Source organism: Danio rerio, chromosome 15 (genome assembly GCF_049306965.1).
Source record: "Danio rerio strain Tuebingen ecotype United States chromosome 15, GRCz12tu, whole genome shotgun sequence".
Taxonomy (NCBI): Eukaryota; Metazoa; Chordata; class Actinopteri; order Cypriniformes; family Danionidae; genus Danio; species Danio rerio.
Genome location: NC_133190.1, coordinates 16,663,155 through 16,680,759, shown reverse-complemented (window position 1 = coordinate 16,680,759; position 17,605 = coordinate 16,663,155). Strand labels below are relative to the sequence as shown.

Genomic DNA, 17,605 nt, shown 5'->3' with positions numbered 1-17,605 from the left:
AAATGAGGAGGGAATTTAAATTTTTGGGTGATTGTTTCGCTTTTTCGCCCTCTTGTGGCAACTGCAAGGTACTTGATTATAATTTAACCATTGACGTTTCTAATGAATATAATGTAAATATCTAAAACCAAATGACCCCATTACATCTAAAATAAAAGCATTGCTGGTTAATCGACATAATGTTTTAAAGTAATTATTCCTGCCATAAATACCCACAATTACAGACATATTGCGGATAATTATTGGTAATTCTAACCTTGTTTTCATAGTTTTTCTTAGATTACATCAGATCCAGTTAGGGAGTTGATTGCATGATCATTTTACACAGAAGTTTAACTATTTTAAAACATCCAAAGCTTGTAATGTCTTCCAAACAAGTTTTAAACTAAATTTTACTAAACTGGTAGTTTGAAATAGATTACATGGTTTATGGCTTTATTTAAATAAATAAATTATAATAATCACCTCGTTTCTCACCAACTACTTCAACCACTCTTGCCTGGCTCTCATCTCCAATGGGCTAGAAGAAAACAGAGAATTAAAAAAGACATTACTTTTAAGTAAACGCACACAATTCCTGTTTTTGTCCACCAGTTATTACAAAATATGTTGTGAGCATTCATTATCATGCTTACATTTTTATATACTACTATTATTGCATATTGTGTTGTTGCATATATAATAACTGGATTTGATTAATATATCATTTATACTGATGTTTAAATGATTGCAATAATTGCAATTTTTTATGTTGAAAAAATAAAATAACTTTCAATTTTATAGAAATAATGTGGATAAATATTGGTAATTCTAACAAAATCCTTCAGAAGTCAGATATTAATTTACCATTATTAATATTAATGATCAATTAGTAATAATAATGGTTCTTATTAACATGTTAACTTATTAACAATGTTTATTTTATTTGCAGATACTGGTACTTTTTTTGTAAAATTAGTATTTTATTAATATAGTAGTTTTAACATAGAAATCTTTTGTAACAACAACAAATGAACACAATTAAATTGAAATTAATTGTAACTCTACATTTGGTTGTATCTAAAACGTTCTTGAAACATTTGATTTGAAGAGAGTCAAAGTGTACACAAAAATAATCAGATCCACAACTGTTTATCAATAATCTAGTCCTATTAATATAGTGAATAATACAACTTGAATGACTGCCTTATTCCCAGGGGCTTTAATTTTAATCACGATGAGAGATCTCGTACCACACTTGGATGAGTTCTGTTGGGCAGTCTTAAAGCACGGCAGTAATGCTCTTTCTCCAGCTCTTTCTCTTGCAGATACAGCTGATTGAGTTTCTCTCGGATCGCTCTGCCCTCTTCTCTAGCGTGACCGTACTCCTCAAGCTGTCCTCCAGAAAAATAGAAGTGTCACACAAATATCCCAATACATATTACACAAACAGAAACAAAAACAAGCACTAAAATATGAAAAGCTTTAAACTATTCTAAACTGATTTTACAAAAAAAAAAATCATATATTTAATTTTTACATATATAATTCTTATGGCTACATTTAACTAATAATTATCATATAAAATAAAATATTAAATTAAAAGCATATTCAAATAAAAACATTTAAGCTTTATACTACTCTAAAAAAACTTATTTTAACAAAATAAGTGTAATTTAATTCTTTAAACTACATTTAATAAATAAATAAATAAATAAATAAATAGCTGGAACTTACACTAGACAAGGTGGATTTGTCGTGTTTACCCTGTAAAATAAAATGTGAGGAAAATTAAGTACAACATTTTCAACAGTTTTATCCAGAATTAAATAACAAATGACATCAACATCCATAACATCATGATTAACTTGAAAAAAAAAACACATTATTTGCCAAAAAGCAAAACATACTGTATAAAAGTTATGTAAAAATATCACTTTCTTCCCACCACAATGTGTTTTTTAACCTGATTACCACAAATGTCGGTCCCTATACACAAGCTTTTATAGTGTTTTAACTAAATAATCATACTACTACTACTACTACTACTACTACTAATAATAATAATAATAATAACAACAACAACAGCAATAATAATTCGCACACAGTTTCTCAAATCGTTAAAAACCTTCAACATCCAAGTGTATAAAGTAACAAGTCAGAAATTTACCTCACATCTACCTAAAATGAGCAGATAAAGTATATTTCAAGTATAAATATAAATAAATAGGAAAATACAAGCAAAAAATAACATACAGACAGATAAAGTACTACAACCTAATAAGTACTTATATTGAATGAATAAAGAATCTAGAAACTGATTAATAAGCACTTGTTTGGGCATAGTTCACCCAAAAATGAACAAAACTTAACGCTATACAATCTCTCTCAAGTGGTTATAAACAGGGCTTGACATTAACTTTTTTGATCACCAACCCCTGTGGCTAGAATTTTCCAACATTACTAGCCCCTCGCCATTTTCACTAGCCACAATTTTAATGTTGGGAAAATATATTTTATACACATAAATATGACTTTGACTAAAATGACTTGATTTAGATTTTGTGTTATCTCCACATGCCTCCTCATTCATTTCACGTTTTTTGTGTTGTGTATGAGCTTGCTCAAAATAATCACGAGCAAATGGGTCATGGTTTCATAGTATTACAATTAGTTTTATTTCACATATTTTCAAAGCTCAATATAAAGAATTTTCCATTTTTTTTGACTACACAAACATAAACAATTAATTATTTCTTCATTCAACATTTTGAATGTGCCGAAACAGGCAAAATATAGCTGTATATCATACCTTTGATTTAACAAAACATATGCACAGTAATCTGTCCTGGCTAGAAAGCATCCTGACCAACTGCATCACAGTCTGGTATGGAAGCTGCTCTGTTGCTGAGTGTAGGGCACTGCAGCGGGTGGTGAAAACTGCCTAACACATCACAAGGACCACACTGCCAGCCATTGAGGACATCCAGAAGAAACGCTGTCTGCACTGAGCACACAGTATTCTTAAGGATTCCTCTCACCCTGCTCACAGGCTGTTTTCTCTCCTGCCTTCCAGCAAGCGCCTCAGGCTACCCCAGACAAAAACCAGCAGACTGAGGAACAGCTTTTTACCCAGAGCTGTATCCCTTTTGAACTCTGCCCCTCACTGACTCTTTTGCCCCCCTAATACACCCCACACTCTCCTCTAACCACTCTAACCACTATCCGCCACCGCTGAAATCTACCCGCATTTGGCGGGGTTAATGTCAAGCCCTGGTTTTAAACCTTTATGATTATCTTTCTTCTGTTGAACACAAAATAAGTCTGTAATTCAGTCTGTAACCATACTTTGATACTATTTGTTTTTAAAACTACAAATGTCAATGGTTACATGTTTTCAGCTTTCTTCAAAATATCTTCTTTAGTGTTCTTTAGTTAGAAATTTATAAGGGTTTGAAACCACTTAGGTGTGAGTAAATAAATAGTGAGATGTTCATTTTTGAGAGAACAATCCTTTTAACAGATACTAATATGTATGTAATAACACAAGGAAAACATAATAATCATATTTTATAGATTACATACAGTTGAAGTTAGAATTATTAGCCCCCCGTCTTATTAGCCCCCATGTTTATTTTTCCCCAATTTCTGTTTAACAGAGAGAAGGTTTTTTTAACACATTTGTACTCATAATAGTTTGAATAACCCATCTCTGATAACTGATTTATTTTATCTTTGCCATGATGACAGTAAATAATATTTTACTAGATATTTTTCAAGACACTTATATACAGCTTAGTGACATTTAAAGGCTTAACTAGGTTAATTGGGTTAACTAGGCAGTTTAGGGTAATTTAGGGTAAAACTTATTTTATAATGATGGTTTGTTCTGTAGACTATTGAAAAAAAATAGCTTAAAGGGGCTAATAATTTTGTCCTTAAAATGGTGTTTAAAAAATTAATAACTGCTTTTAATCTAGCCAAAATAAAAAAATAAGACTTTCGCCAGAAGAAGAAATATTATCAGACATACTGTAAAAATGTCCTTGCTCTGTTAAACACCATTTGGGAAATATTTAAAAAAGAAAAAAAAAATCTAAGGGGGGCTAATAATTCTGACTTCAACTGTATACAGTACGTATACCACTAATAAACTGAATTTTGAGCATGATGGACATAAAGTATACCCTAAATATATACTTGAATATGACATCTGCGTATTTTCGCAAATGTGTGGGTCAAACTTTACAATAAGGTTTAATTAATTAATTTACTTACTAACATAAACTAATAATGAACAATACTTGTACAGCATTTTTAAATCATAGTTCACCATTTACTAATGCAATATTAACACCCAAATTCATGCTTGTTAACATTAGTTAATGCACCGGGAGTTAAAAAACAAACAATAAACAACAGTATTTTCATTATGTTAGATAACATGAACAAATAATGTAATAAATGTATTCATCATAGCTAGGGCTGTAACGATACACGATATAAAATCGAAATCGCGACACTCAGATCTACGATCCTGTGTCGCGGTGTGATAAGGGAGAATCGCGACACACCCACCCCGTGATACCTTTCCAATAACGTCACGTGTGCCTGCAAAAGTTGAGCTAATTAACACTTTTTTTCGTTCGACATTACAAGCACTGCTCCGTTTAAGCCCTCGCAATATTTAGCCGGGAGAGCTCGCACGGAGCTCTTAGTAAGGGGCCGTCTGAATGTGTCAAGAATATCAAAAACAAAACCAACTTAACCCCGCTTGACAACCGACAACGCCAGAAACATTGCCAGTGCTGTCAAAGCGACCGGATTTTCAGCGCATATACGATGATTTGCTCACACTGTTAATGTGGCTGCGCAGAGAGGGATGGGCGTTCACCAGATGTCAGGTAACAGACAAACTTTTCTGTAACCGTGCTGTGCGCTTTCTGTTTGAACCTTTGAGAGTGCTGACTGACAGGTGCGTGAGGTCAGAAAACACGACGAAGCTTTCAGTTAAAATAAACACAGTTTCTATAGTTATAGCCTACTTTATTTAGAGATAAAGGTATATGGCTCTGCATACAATCACTCTATCTTGCTGGAGTTTATTGCCGTTTCGCTTTACTTCACATTAATGCCGCTCTGACGGTCTAATCGCTGTTTTAAGTTATCCAGAGCTGTATGAATATACAAATCTTGAATATCACAATAGTATTAAATATTAAAATTGTAACAACACAGACAGCAACACTTTTGCACAATCGATACCCAGCTGATTCAGTCGTTTCATAAGAGGACCGCGCCTCTTCTTTTTTCCTTGTCAACATAAAGGCAGTTAGGTGCGCCTCGTTTTCGGCCACTTGTTTAACTGCAAGGCATACTTAATTTGCGGGAACATAACGTATAACCCGTGCCTACAGACTCATTTGCCAAAGAAGCAAAATGGAAGAAGAATATTGCTGTTTGATACAGACCTGTTGATACTAAACCAGCGCTTATGTTGACCTGGATCTGCGTAATAAACGCAACAAATAGGCTTTACTTTTTATTTTACAGCTTAAAGCATGTACGCAGATTAATGCAATATCATATTTAAACAACAAAACTGTTTACAAAAAGTCTACATATGCGCGCGTGTTGTTGTCTTTTCATCAGGCAGCGCGCGCACTTGAACCGCGAGGGAGAGAGAGGAAACCATAGGCTATATCAGGACATAATCTTTAAAATAATGATTTCTATTAAAAATGTAAAGGTTTTGTGATTATAATAATAACAGCGGGGCATTAAATAAATGCATATTTTCCGTGGAGCAAGCAATTTGAGGAAGTCAGCTATTTTTATTTGACGGAAGAAATAAACATATGATTGGAAAAAAAAGCCTATGCCGGTTATTAAAAAGAATCAGTCAGTATTTTCGTTTTGTAATATAAATTAATTATTTAAGTGAAAATAATTTAGGGCAGTCCTATTTATTTTATTCATTTTATTTAGATTATTCTGCTCTTCTGTGCTAAACACTGCAGATGCGTGAAGATGCTCTGTTATTCTGTTCTATTATTAATATGCTAACATATAAAAAATAAATCAGTATTTTAAAATGCAATATTTAATGTGTCAGACACAAAATAGACACGTCAATTTGTTTAATATAAAATTAATAGTAATCTGACCAGTTAACCGTTAATAACCGATTAATGAGCGGCGGTTGTCGGTTAGCAAAATTAACGAAATGAGCATCCCTAGCTATTTAATTTACTTTTTCTTTGTAAGAGAACTTGATTGAAAAATAATTTTCAACATGCTTGAACCATCTAAACAATGGAGTTTAGTACTGTTTGGTTTTTCAACAGTATTTTGTTACAAAGAAAACAGAAGTGGTATAGCTTTGGCTATTTATTTATTTTATATATGGCTATTTATATTGTTAATAATATGCATAGTTAATATTGTTCTTTGATGTTTAGTTTATAAAGATTTTTCAAATGTTATTTAATTAAAAATAGTTTTAAAAATCTTTTTTTTCCCACCCCACACGAAAAAAATAAAATAAAAAATCGTGATACGAATCGAATCGTGGGTCAAAAATCGTGATACGAACCGAATCGTGGGTTTGGTGTATCGTTACAGCCCTAATCATAGCTTGTTCATGTTAGTAACTGCATTAACTAACATTAACTAATACAACCTTATTGTAAAGTGTTACCAATGTGTGCGTACACTTACCACAAGCTCACGGACTGTAGAACTGACCACTTGCTTTCTGCCTTCTAAATGTGATATTTCTTCTTGCACCTTCTGTAGATTCTTCCAGACTGAAATCTATTTAAAAAATAACACTATATTTAAGTATTCACATTGATGAACTGAAATTTTCTGAAACAGTACTGTTTTAATGTGTATGTTGTGCTGCACTTAAAAAAGATTTTTCTTGCTAAAGACTTTTTGTCTTGTTTCAAGTCCAAACATCTACAAATTCTTAAAACAAGAAGCCATTTCTAGACAAGCAAAAAATATTGTCTCGTTTTCAGAGATAGTCAATTATATTTACCTTTTTCTTACAACAAGCAAAAATAATCTGCCCTTATACCCAGAAAACTTAAATTATAATAGAGGCAGACAAGTATTTATAGACCTCAGCTTGCTTCATGGCAAAAGATGTGTATCTTTGGACAAAGATGCAAAGACCGAAAATAGATAGATTCAATAGATAAGACAGATGTTGTCAAGCCTACCATTAAAAAGATAACTTGTAAGATAGCATTATCCCTGATTGTATCACCTATTGTTGTCTATTTATTTATTTTTATTCTTTTTATTTAATAAAACTTTGCAGTTTTTTTCTTAACCAGCCTAGGCTGGTTTAAGCTGTTTTTTCAGTAGGGTTGTGAATATAAAACCAACTTTATCCCAATGTGTGGTCTTACTATGAGCGGGACATCTGCTGGCCTCAGGTCTCCTCTGCGGTCCTCCAGCTCTGCTGTCAGCGCCTCCGCCTCCTCGCACACTCGCTTCATGTCCAGCTCGGGTTTGTGACTGTACCCGTCCAGCACATGCTCGTAGAGGCTGCTCTTGACCGAGGCGGAGGAGCAGGACCGGCCGGACCATCTGCAGCCACTGCTGACACCGTGTCTCGAGGACAAAAGCAGATAGAAAGAGCAAACCCGTGAAGCTACCCTTGCAGAGGACGCCATGCTGGATGGGATGACAGTTGAACTGTAGGGAAGCCGAAAGGGTTCATTTCGTGTAAAGGACTTTACCTACAAACATAAACAGCCCTATATAACTATAATTTCTGTATTTTTTTATCAAAACAATCCGGAAAAAAATAATCTATTATATAATCGAGTTTTTGTTATTATTGTTTTTATTATTGTTGAATTGATTTATCAAACTATTCACAAAATTATCAGATCTATCAAAATACATCACTATAATATTACAGGACTGCAAAATTCATACTAATACCTGTAATTTAAATAATAAAATAATAATAAGTGTTGTTCTTGTTATAATTATATAAAACAGTAATAAACACCTTACTAACGTTATGACGTAGGATAATGCATAATATATCTTTAAATGAATATTAAACCATAATGGAAAAAAATAAGCAATTATTCACATTTTAAATTGTATTTCTTTAGCTTACAGAGTAAACTTTGTGAATTGTTTTACGTCTGCAACGGAAGTAAATACTCTTCGCATCCGGTTCCAGGGCCGATGAGAAAAGCGGAAGTTTAGTGTGTTGTTCCGGCAAGTGACAGAATCCCTCAGCTTGCTTCGCCTCCAATCATGGAGCAATTCTGGCAGCTGTGAGCAATAGTGGACGTTACCGATCAAACCATCATATATTCCCCGCGGGCCTGCGCTCCCTCCACCGATCCCGTGCTCCGGCCTCTGCTAATCTGCATGGAGCGGCGGCCGTCGCGCTGGATTTATCAGGCGCGCGCGTGTTTTTCTGTGCTCGTGTGCTAAGTATGGTCAACGCACCGTAATGAGCCCGACAATTCGCGCTGAAACTACCCAGGAAGGTCAAGGCGTTGTGAACGGGCCGAAGGGTGTAAGGCCGACCGAAGCAGCGAGGCACCCGCAAAGCCTTCAGGCACAAAGTCGAACTCAAGAGTACCGCAGATTGAGGAAAATCTCCGCCAACCAGAGCTGAGCTGAACTGAGCTAGGCTGCTGCTGGGTCAACTCGCCGTCTGAGGCACATCTTCACTTCTCATGGTAATGTTTTCTGTAAATGCGTTTGGCTAATGTGTTCTTGGATTGAGGCCTTTAGCATATTTGCTAAATAGCAGTATCGCTATTTATTGAAATGTGACTGAGGACGGTTCAATCCAAACAGCTCTAACCTAATTATATATTCTCTAGTTAGATAAAGTCTAGTCTGAACTAAAATATAAGATTGATGTTAAGTTGAATTTATATTTACACTTTCAGACTTTCTGTTTAACGTTAATATAATTTCAGAAATTGTTCTTTGCGAATGCTAAATAGTAAAATAATATTAGCAGCCAATAACTAGCAAAGCACAACATTGTTTACAGGCAAATTTACTGTGCTAATGTTGTTTTCAAGTCGTACTTGCATGTGACCTCAGACCGAATATTAAAAATACCATGGTAAACGGTGTAGGGACTGTCACAAGTTGTCACTGAACCAGTATGCGAATATGAAACCAACTTTACCTTAATCTTTTTGTGGTATGCACAAGTTTTAAAACTATAAATCAAAGCTTTGCTTCTCAGTTTTGTTTGTAAACCGCTACATTTCTTTTAAATATTTAATTTGTATAAGACTAAACAAAATTGAAAAGCCAAACATGCTCAAATCATTGAACTGAAGTATAAAATACAGTAATCTGTGTATCAGTTAAAGGTGTTGTCAGCTCTGGCATTCTCATCTCAGGGTACTGATGGTCTCAGTATCTGATATGGAAAAGTCTTAATGATTTATACTCCTATTGACCTCATCTTCACTGATGTAATTTGAAATCTTCCAAAATGGCCAAAGTTTTCTTATCAACTTTAGTATGCTGAATTAAAATGGCTGATGTTCATTTAAAGGGATAGTTCGTCTAAAAATGAAAGTTGTCATAATTTACTCACCTGTAACTTGTTTCACCAGTTTTTTTTATCCGAACAGTAAAGAAGTGAAAACCTGTAACCATTCACTTTCATAATATTTGTATTGAAGTCAATGATTACAAGGTTTTCAGGGCAGTTTCTTCAAAAATATCATATTTTGTGTTTAACTGATAAAAAAATATCTCGCATTGATTTATAACCACTTTGAGGGTGAGTAAATTTTCATTTTTGGGTGAACTAGTTTTTAAAGTAAGGTGTAGAACCACTTACACAGACACACACACTTCTGTGTAATGCAGTAAACCATTTAATCCTCCTCATAAGCAGCCATATAAATAACGAATACTGTAAATATCTGCCTGTACATGTAAAAGTATGTGTAAAATCATTCAACATAGAGGCAGAAAAATATAATTTTCCTAATATTGTACAACAGTGTACTTTAAGTAAGGGTGTGTAATACTTAAGGTCTGCTATATTTAATAACGTAGTTAAGTGAGGTTAAAACGGATGTTATCAAATAGACTTTGCAAAAAAAACATACAAAGCACAATTTAGTTTTCTAGGTATATTCACTGTGTGATGAATCAAATTAGAAAGCAGTTTATATCAATTTAAAAAGTTTTATATAGGTTAATAAAAGTAAACAAGCTTTGATATTTTCGTAATCACATTGACGTTATACAACTTTTTCTTTTAATATTACTACTATTACAGCTATTGAGTGAATGCAGTTTTATTTCTGTGTAACAAAACGAAATAGTTTTAAACAAAGCTAGAGCAGTACATTAGAGCATCTCAGAACAACACTTCAGAATCTGGTATTGAAGGATTCATTTGAGTCAAAGATTCAATGACCCATTCATAAAAACAGTCGCTTGTTTTGAGTCTAAACGAATCAGCCATTTTGAATGAATCATTTGAATTGATTATTTAATGAAACACTCATTAATACCTACTGATAATTTTAGTGTAGTATTTATCCATCAGTGACTGATGTAAATCTGCCAATGAACCATAACAAAAACACACTCAGGATTTGTCTTATTGTCATTGAAAAATGTCAACAACAAGTTACTATTGTTTCCTTTGAAAAAACAGAAGTAATATTCATGTGTTTGTACATCTCCATAAATTGGGTTAGTATTATTCATCTAATTATCAGCTTATAGCTTTGTTAATGAAATTGAGCACTTTATTTTTGTATCTTGATATTTTGTTTCTCTGCTACAGATGAATACAGTCAGAGGTGGAGGGGTTACATGGAGACCACAGCCATGGAAGGATGCAGACAGAGGTGGTGGAGAGCCTCTTTCAGACAGTGACTCTGAGGAAGAGGATTTTCCTGATGACTACTCCACCCCCCTGGGGGAATATGTAACTCAGGGTGAGAGTATGGCTCTGTTTTAAAACATTGATTGATTAAATGATCTACATTTTCAATATTGGTCAGACCTTTTGGACTCCACAGCTTTAGGGCTCTATTTTGACAATCTATGCGCAAAGTGCAAAGCACAGAGCACAAAAGCATTAAGGGCGTGTCAGAATCCACTTTTGCTTTTTTAAAGATTGAAAAATCCGCTTTGCGCCATGGCGCATGGTCCTAAAGGGTTGAGCTTATTTTCTTAACGAGTTATTGGTGTGTTTTGAGAATAAACCAATCAGAGTCTCATCTCCCATTCCCTTACAGAGTCAGTTGCGTCGCACCATAGCCCATTTGCTATTAACATGGTGGACTTTTTAATTGGAAAAAATGTGCGTTTCACTAGCAAGAAAACCGTTAAACAGAGCTTCTACAGTGTCAGAATGAGAGATAAGCCTCCTCATTATTTACTTTCACTCTCAGGAATAGGGAAACTTCTGTTATGCACAGACATCTGATAGCCTATAAATAATTATTTTGTTTGTTAAGCGCAAAGATTTGTTTCAAAACCATTTCTAAATTCAGTTCTAATTTCCAGCAAAAGAATAAATAAACAAAAATAACTCTTGTGCCAAACTGAAACTAGCAAACAACAATTGCGTCGCGCCTTGTGCTGCATTGCGCCAGGTGTATGAAAGGGCCCCAAGTTTTCACATTATGAACCAGAACGGCAACAAATTCATACCATCTGTTGATTTGACTTTTACTAAGGAGACTAAATGAATGAGCTACTTGAATGAATCTGTCTTGTATTCCCTCTTTTTTAATGAATTTAGGGTTGAAGCAGCTTCTTGATGCTCAGCAGTTGTGTGATGTCACTCTTTTGGTGGAGGGAAAAAAGTTCATGTGTCACAGGTGGGTTTTGTGTTTTCTCTGAATATGTTGTGCATAAATATTATATTTTATAACTTGGGCTATTTGAAATTGTAATGTGCACTGTGCCAGTCCAAACTTCTGTGTGAGGGCCCCTGTCAGCACGTTTCTAAAAACCCTAAAATGACCCTCAACTAGGAGCAGTGTGATTAATTGAAATCGCAATTTGTACATGTGCGATTTCTAAATCGCCTTACAGCTTGATTTTTCCTCAGTATGCTTTTTAAACCAATCATAACGAGCGAGTCTAAATAGAGCACGAGAACAGGGCTTTATGACAAATAGCCTGCATAAACAGGGATGATTTGTTTAGCATGGGTGGACTTGGTGCCAAAAAAACTCAACATCTATGGTGTGGGATTACTTTGGATAGAAGGCTGGTGCATCGCAGAATCAGGTAATTTATTAGACCTGTCAGTCACATATTGCACCCTAAAAGCGCATAGAAATTGCGAGGAGCAGCACTTGCTTCAGCATTCAACGCGCTTTGCGTTCGTGCTTTTTTGTCATTACTAGGTGACCATCAACAGTTTTCTCAGAGGATGACAAACTTACAAAACATTAAAAACCACTGGGTGTTTGGGTGTTCTGTGTTTATCTGCAGTAATTAGTCTACCCAAATGTGTATATTCCATACAAAGTATGAAGCTGATCACTCAGTTTTTGTTATGTGACTCGTGGTGCGATTGCAGCATTCTGAAAGTAGAGATGTTTTCAACTGGAAGCGCCTGGAATACACGCAAGCGTCAATCCCTTTATGCACGCAAGCCGGGCGTCTCCATTGAAAAGAAACTTGTATGTGCAAAAGATGTGATATGTGAACGGCCTACTTCATGGCAGCATCACAAAGAGGTCTATGATCTATGCATGGCAAAAAAAATCTGGACACACACAAGTAAAAAAACTGCTTTTGATGTGGTCTAACAGAACACTGGAGCCTTGTGTTTGATGTCATGCGCGCACACACACAGTAGTCTATTAATTTGTTGGGTTTTATCTAGAGACAATTTATTACACCTTCACTAGGTGATTTTTACTTTTTTTTTGCCTTATGTCTGTTTTAGAGATATGTTAACAGTCTTTGATAGATTTGTTTTACTTTTGAAATAGGTTTAAGATTCACACTAAAACATCTGTGTGTTTCAAAATTGTGATTAAAATCAAAATCGCGATAGTGTTCAAGAAAGTCATGATAGGTTTCTTTGGCCCATATCGCACAGCCCTGCCCTTAACACTGTAAACGGATCTTAAATGTTAACAAATAACGGTGAATAAAACTGTAAATAAATTAAAAATGTTAAAAGCACAAAGACAAAAGATGAGACACAACTATTAACATAACATTTACATTTACATAAAAACACTTTACATTTTTACATAAATTGAATCAAATAGTTTAATGTAAAAACACTGCATAGTCTTCACAGTATGAATCAAATACACAATGGTTCTTATTAAAGTTTCTGTGGTTATTCAGTGAAGAGCAGTGAATAATTTCTTCTAGATTTCTTGTGTAAAATGCCACGGTCACTTACAGACTCAATGCACAGACCTGTACTGCAAGCATTAATTACTTTTCTAAGTGTTTATGCTATGTTTGAGTTAAAACAAGGCAGGACCAATGTTCTGACCTGTGTTTTGTATTTTAAGCCCACAAAGTAACTGTATATGTCCTCAATGCAAAAATGGCAGCTAGGAAACAGGGTTTTTTTTTTTTTTGTTTTTTGTATCAACACATTGTCAAAATGTTACATACTGTAGTAAGGGCAACATCTTATCACTTCAAAAAAAGTTATTGAAACTAATATTAAGATTTTATAAGCATTAAAAGGAGAAAATAAAACAAAAATTGTATCAATTGCCCAGCCCTGTTCAATAATCATAGAAAGGGGGCCCCTGTAGTGGTTTGGCAAACTTGCACACTTTGCCTTTATTGTGGGCCATTACTGAATATACATACAAAACTGTTTTGTTTTATGTGCACTGTTTTTGTTTTTTCAGAGTTCTTTTAGCAGCAGTCAGTCCCTATTTCCGTGCCATGTTTACCAGTCCTCTGGTGGAGTCCCGTCTTACTGAGATCCGACTGGAGGAGGTGACGCCCTACGTTATGGAGACCGTTATCCACTTTGTTTATACAGGGGAAGCAGGTCTTAGTCTCGACACAGCGGAGGATTTGTTTGTAGCAGCCCATCGTCTTCAAGTGATGCCCTTGCAGGACCTGTGCTCTCGGTAATGTGTAGATGTGATTTCAATAGCCATGTTTCCATCCAAAATGCGGATAAAAGCATAGTTTTCATCCAATAAGTCAAAGTAAACAAAATCATCACTTCCAGATAAACTGGTCCCAAATATCAAAAGGAAAAAGGGAATTTGCAGTGGTAGCAGAAGCCACGGTCTGCATTTTCTTATATAATAAATTACTTTAGCCTCAGAAAATAAAACGCAATAAACATGCGTTGGCTTTTGGAGTTGCAAGACTCTCTCTTTGGAAGCACTGGGAGGTAATAATACTGAACCACTGTGATGACGGACTTGGGCAAAGGGATTTTAAAATTACATTTTGGATTTTAGTCGGTCTGCTGGTTTGTTCATCAATGCCATCCCATTGTGACCGTATTTGTTGTCTCATGATCTGTTAAAACAAAATGATATTATGTTTTTAATGCACATGCTGGAATTTATTCAGTTAATGTGTTTACATTATAGTTTATAGAAACACACACACATAACACCCTGCAGCCCAAGACCAGTTACTTACTAAAGCTAAGCAGGGCTAAGCCTGGTCAATACCTGGATGGGTGACCACATGGTAAAACTAGGTTGCTGTTGGAAGTGGTGTTAGAGAGGCCAGCAGGGGGTGCTCAACCTGCAGTCTGTGTGAGTCCTAATGTCACAGTATATTGATGGGAGACACTATACAGTCAGTGGGTGATGTCTTTCGGATGAGACGTTAAACCGAGGACCATTGACCATTAAAAGACTCACAGCACTTCTCGCAAAGAGTAGGGGTGTAACCCCAGTGTGCTGGCCAAATTTTCTTCATTGGCCCTTACGCCCCATTCACACAGGGCATGAGCGTCAACGCTTTCCATTCACTTTGAATGGGTGATGTCAGTCATAGCCGAACTGCATTGTGGATCTGTCGGTGCCACTTCAAAGCCCTTACTCGCTTCAGAAGTTGGGACTAGCTTAACTTTTCAAGTGCCGACTGAAGCGTCAGCCAATCAGATCGCTGTATTAACATACACTTGCTAGACAGTGGCCTATTGCTGACTGAATTTCATTGGCTGACGCTGCTATGACCATCGGGTCAGCCCAACTTGACACTGAAGTCCTGTGTGAATGGGGCGTTACCCATCATGGCCTTTCTATCATCCCCATTCACTGAATTGACTATCAATCTCTGTCCACTCGACCTATGGCTGGTGTGTGGTGAGTGTGCTGGTACTGTTGTCCTGTGGCTTCTGCACAATGGTGGTTGTGTGGAGAGACCCCTCTCGTAATTGTGAAGCGCTTTGGGGGTATTGCAGGGGTGTCCAAACTCGGTCCTGAGGGGCCAGCGTCCTGCATATTTTAGTTCCAACCCCAATTAAACACACCTGAACCAGGCTCTTTGTAGATATACTAAAAAACTTCCAGGCAGGTGTGTTGAAGGAAGTTGGAGTTAAACTATGCAGGACACCAGCCCTCCAGGACCGAGTTTGGACACCCCTGGTGTATGGCCATATAAATATTATATAAACACACTTTACATTACATTGCATTGTTTGTTCCTATTGAAAAAAAAGTTTGTTGTCCTTTGCTGTTTTTTATGTGCAGCTTCCATCAAGCAATTGTTTTATGTGAGATTCCAAAATGAGCATAGAAATAGGTGGATGGAAACAGCTTTTGTGGTCAATCTGTAATCATCTTTTGTCTGGAGCTCATTTTGATGCCTTCCTGTTTTGTAGATTTCTTTTCGAACACCTGTCTGTGGAGAACTGCCTGGGCATGTACTCTTTGGCTCGTTCCCATCATGACCAGCTGCTTCTTCGGGCTTCTCTGAGGCTGGTGGGCCAGCATTTCCCTCGAGTGGCCCGGCAGCAAGACTTCCTCCTTTTGGACCCAGGAACTCTTGGCAGTTTGTTGGAGTCTGATCGACTGGGTGTCGAGTCTGAGACTGAAGTTTATGATGCAGCAAGACGCTGGGCTGAATTCCAGCCCGCTGATCGCTATATTCACATGCCCAATCTGCTACGCCATTTACGCCCTGGTCTTCTGGGTCCCGATGAGAATCACAGAATGAACAAGGAGCTTGGGCCTCGAGCTAGTACTGAAGGCATGGGAGGACCGCTAAAGCCTCGAGAAGGCATGTTCGAGAAGAAAATAGTCTGTGTAGATCTCAAGCCTAGAGAGGACGAGTCTTTACAGGAGAGGGACTTCACGGTGGACTGCTTTGACCCTCGTACTGGGAAATGGGAGAAGCTGGCGGCCTTGGGATCATTGCTTTGCCCCGGCTGCACTGCTGTTGGAGGTCGATTATTTGTGGCAGGAGGTATCCTAAGGAGTGGCCAGGTCTCGTCATCACTGCATGAGTATGACGTTGTACTCAACCGATGGATTTCAAGACCGCTTATGGCTGAACCGAGAGCGATGCTGGGTCTTCTTGGCTGCGGTGGGTTTTTGTACGCTCTTGGTGGCTGCAATCGAACCGCTTTTCTGGATACGTGTGAAAAATTTGACCTTAATGCACTGACCTGGGCATCGGGACCTCGTTTGCCATTGCCATTGCGCTCTTTCGCTTGCGCTGCCCTTCGATGTCGCCTCTACTTGCTAGGTGGAACCACATTGGAGCAGAGCAGGGCTGTGGTGCATGCTGGCGTGCTAATTTACCACACTGTTACAAGGACCTGGAGCCGCGTCGCTCTCGACTCTGGCGCCACCTGCCTGGCAGGAGGAGTAGCAGTGCGTGGTGGTGTTTGTGCCATAGGAGGTTACTTGCGTGATGCCGCTAAGTTCCTCGACGGCAACTACACCCAGGCAGAACCACTGGATGCCACAGGACGTGTGCTGTTCTTCAGAGAGGGCCGAGGATCAGGAGTAGAGCGGGAGGTTGCGGTCGGTGTAGAGCGAGGCGGTGGCGGAAGCGATCGCGCACCGAGTCCTGTGGTTTTCCCAGGCCTACCGAGGCGCATTGCTGCCGGTGGTGTGGCTAGATGGAAACGCAGGATTTACGTTTTGGGAGGTGAGAACGGATCAAGATTTTATGACAGTGTGTACTGCTGGAAGCCTGGCTGGCGAAGCTGGGTCCAGAGACGGGAGAAACTACCCGGTGATACCGGAGGGGTTAGCCAATTTGGATGTACCACCCTGAAGTTCCCCAAAAAACACATTTTAACACGTCTCCGTGCTGCTCAGCAGAAACGGGGCAAGGAGAAACGGCCAACCAGGTCATGCAGAGTCCTGCGGTACGACCGGGCAAGTCAGGAGGTGTGATTTTTCAAAGAGACAAGTAGGCATTTCGGACTCGTTTATGCACCTACTTCTACATCCTTTACTCATGGTTGATGTCTAGATGTTTTGAAAGTCATGATTTCATTTCTGCAAGCTGAACGCAATTTTTGTTTACTAAGTATTGATAGAAGATGTGCATATGATTTCTTATTTGTAAGTTCTTCACTGATGCCCAGTTAAGGTTTTGGATATGGTGTCATCTTGGAGAATAATAAAAATGTTTGACTCACAGCAAGAAAACAGGTTGTAAA

The 17,605-nt window shown here is 37.2% G+C and overlaps 2 protein-coding genes across 5 annotated transcripts in view; one reads left to right on the top strand and one right to left on the bottom strand.

The window, feature by feature from the left end:
• Positions 1-8,679, bottom strand: part of sars2 (seryl-tRNA synthetase 2, mitochondrial) — a 25,461-nt gene extending 16,782 nt beyond the window's left edge. For 3 of the 4 annotated variants that reach the window (XM_073922885.1, XM_073922886.1, XM_073922887.1), the window contains exons 1-6: positions 8,126-8,679; positions 7,401-7,689; positions 6,700-6,795; positions 1,717-1,746; positions 1,233-1,373; positions 466-520 (exon numbers count right to left, since the gene is read on the bottom strand). In XM_073922885.1, coding sequence (XP_073778986.1) covers positions 466-520; positions 1,233-1,373; positions 1,717-1,746; positions 6,700-6,795; positions 7,401-7,689; positions 8,126-8,181 — 667 coding nt within the window. In that variant the 5' untranslated portion in view covers positions 8,182-8,679. 4 annotated transcript variants of the gene reach the window in all.
• si:dkey-260j18.2 lies at positions 8,175-17,605 on the top strand. Its single transcript, NM_001079948.2, is given in 5 exon segments — positions 8,175-8,702; positions 10,799-10,952; positions 11,765-11,843; positions 13,863-14,090; positions 15,812-17,605. Coding segments are annotated over 5 exon segments (1,989 nt in total). The 5' UTR covers positions 8,175-8,699; the 3' UTR covers positions 17,337-17,605.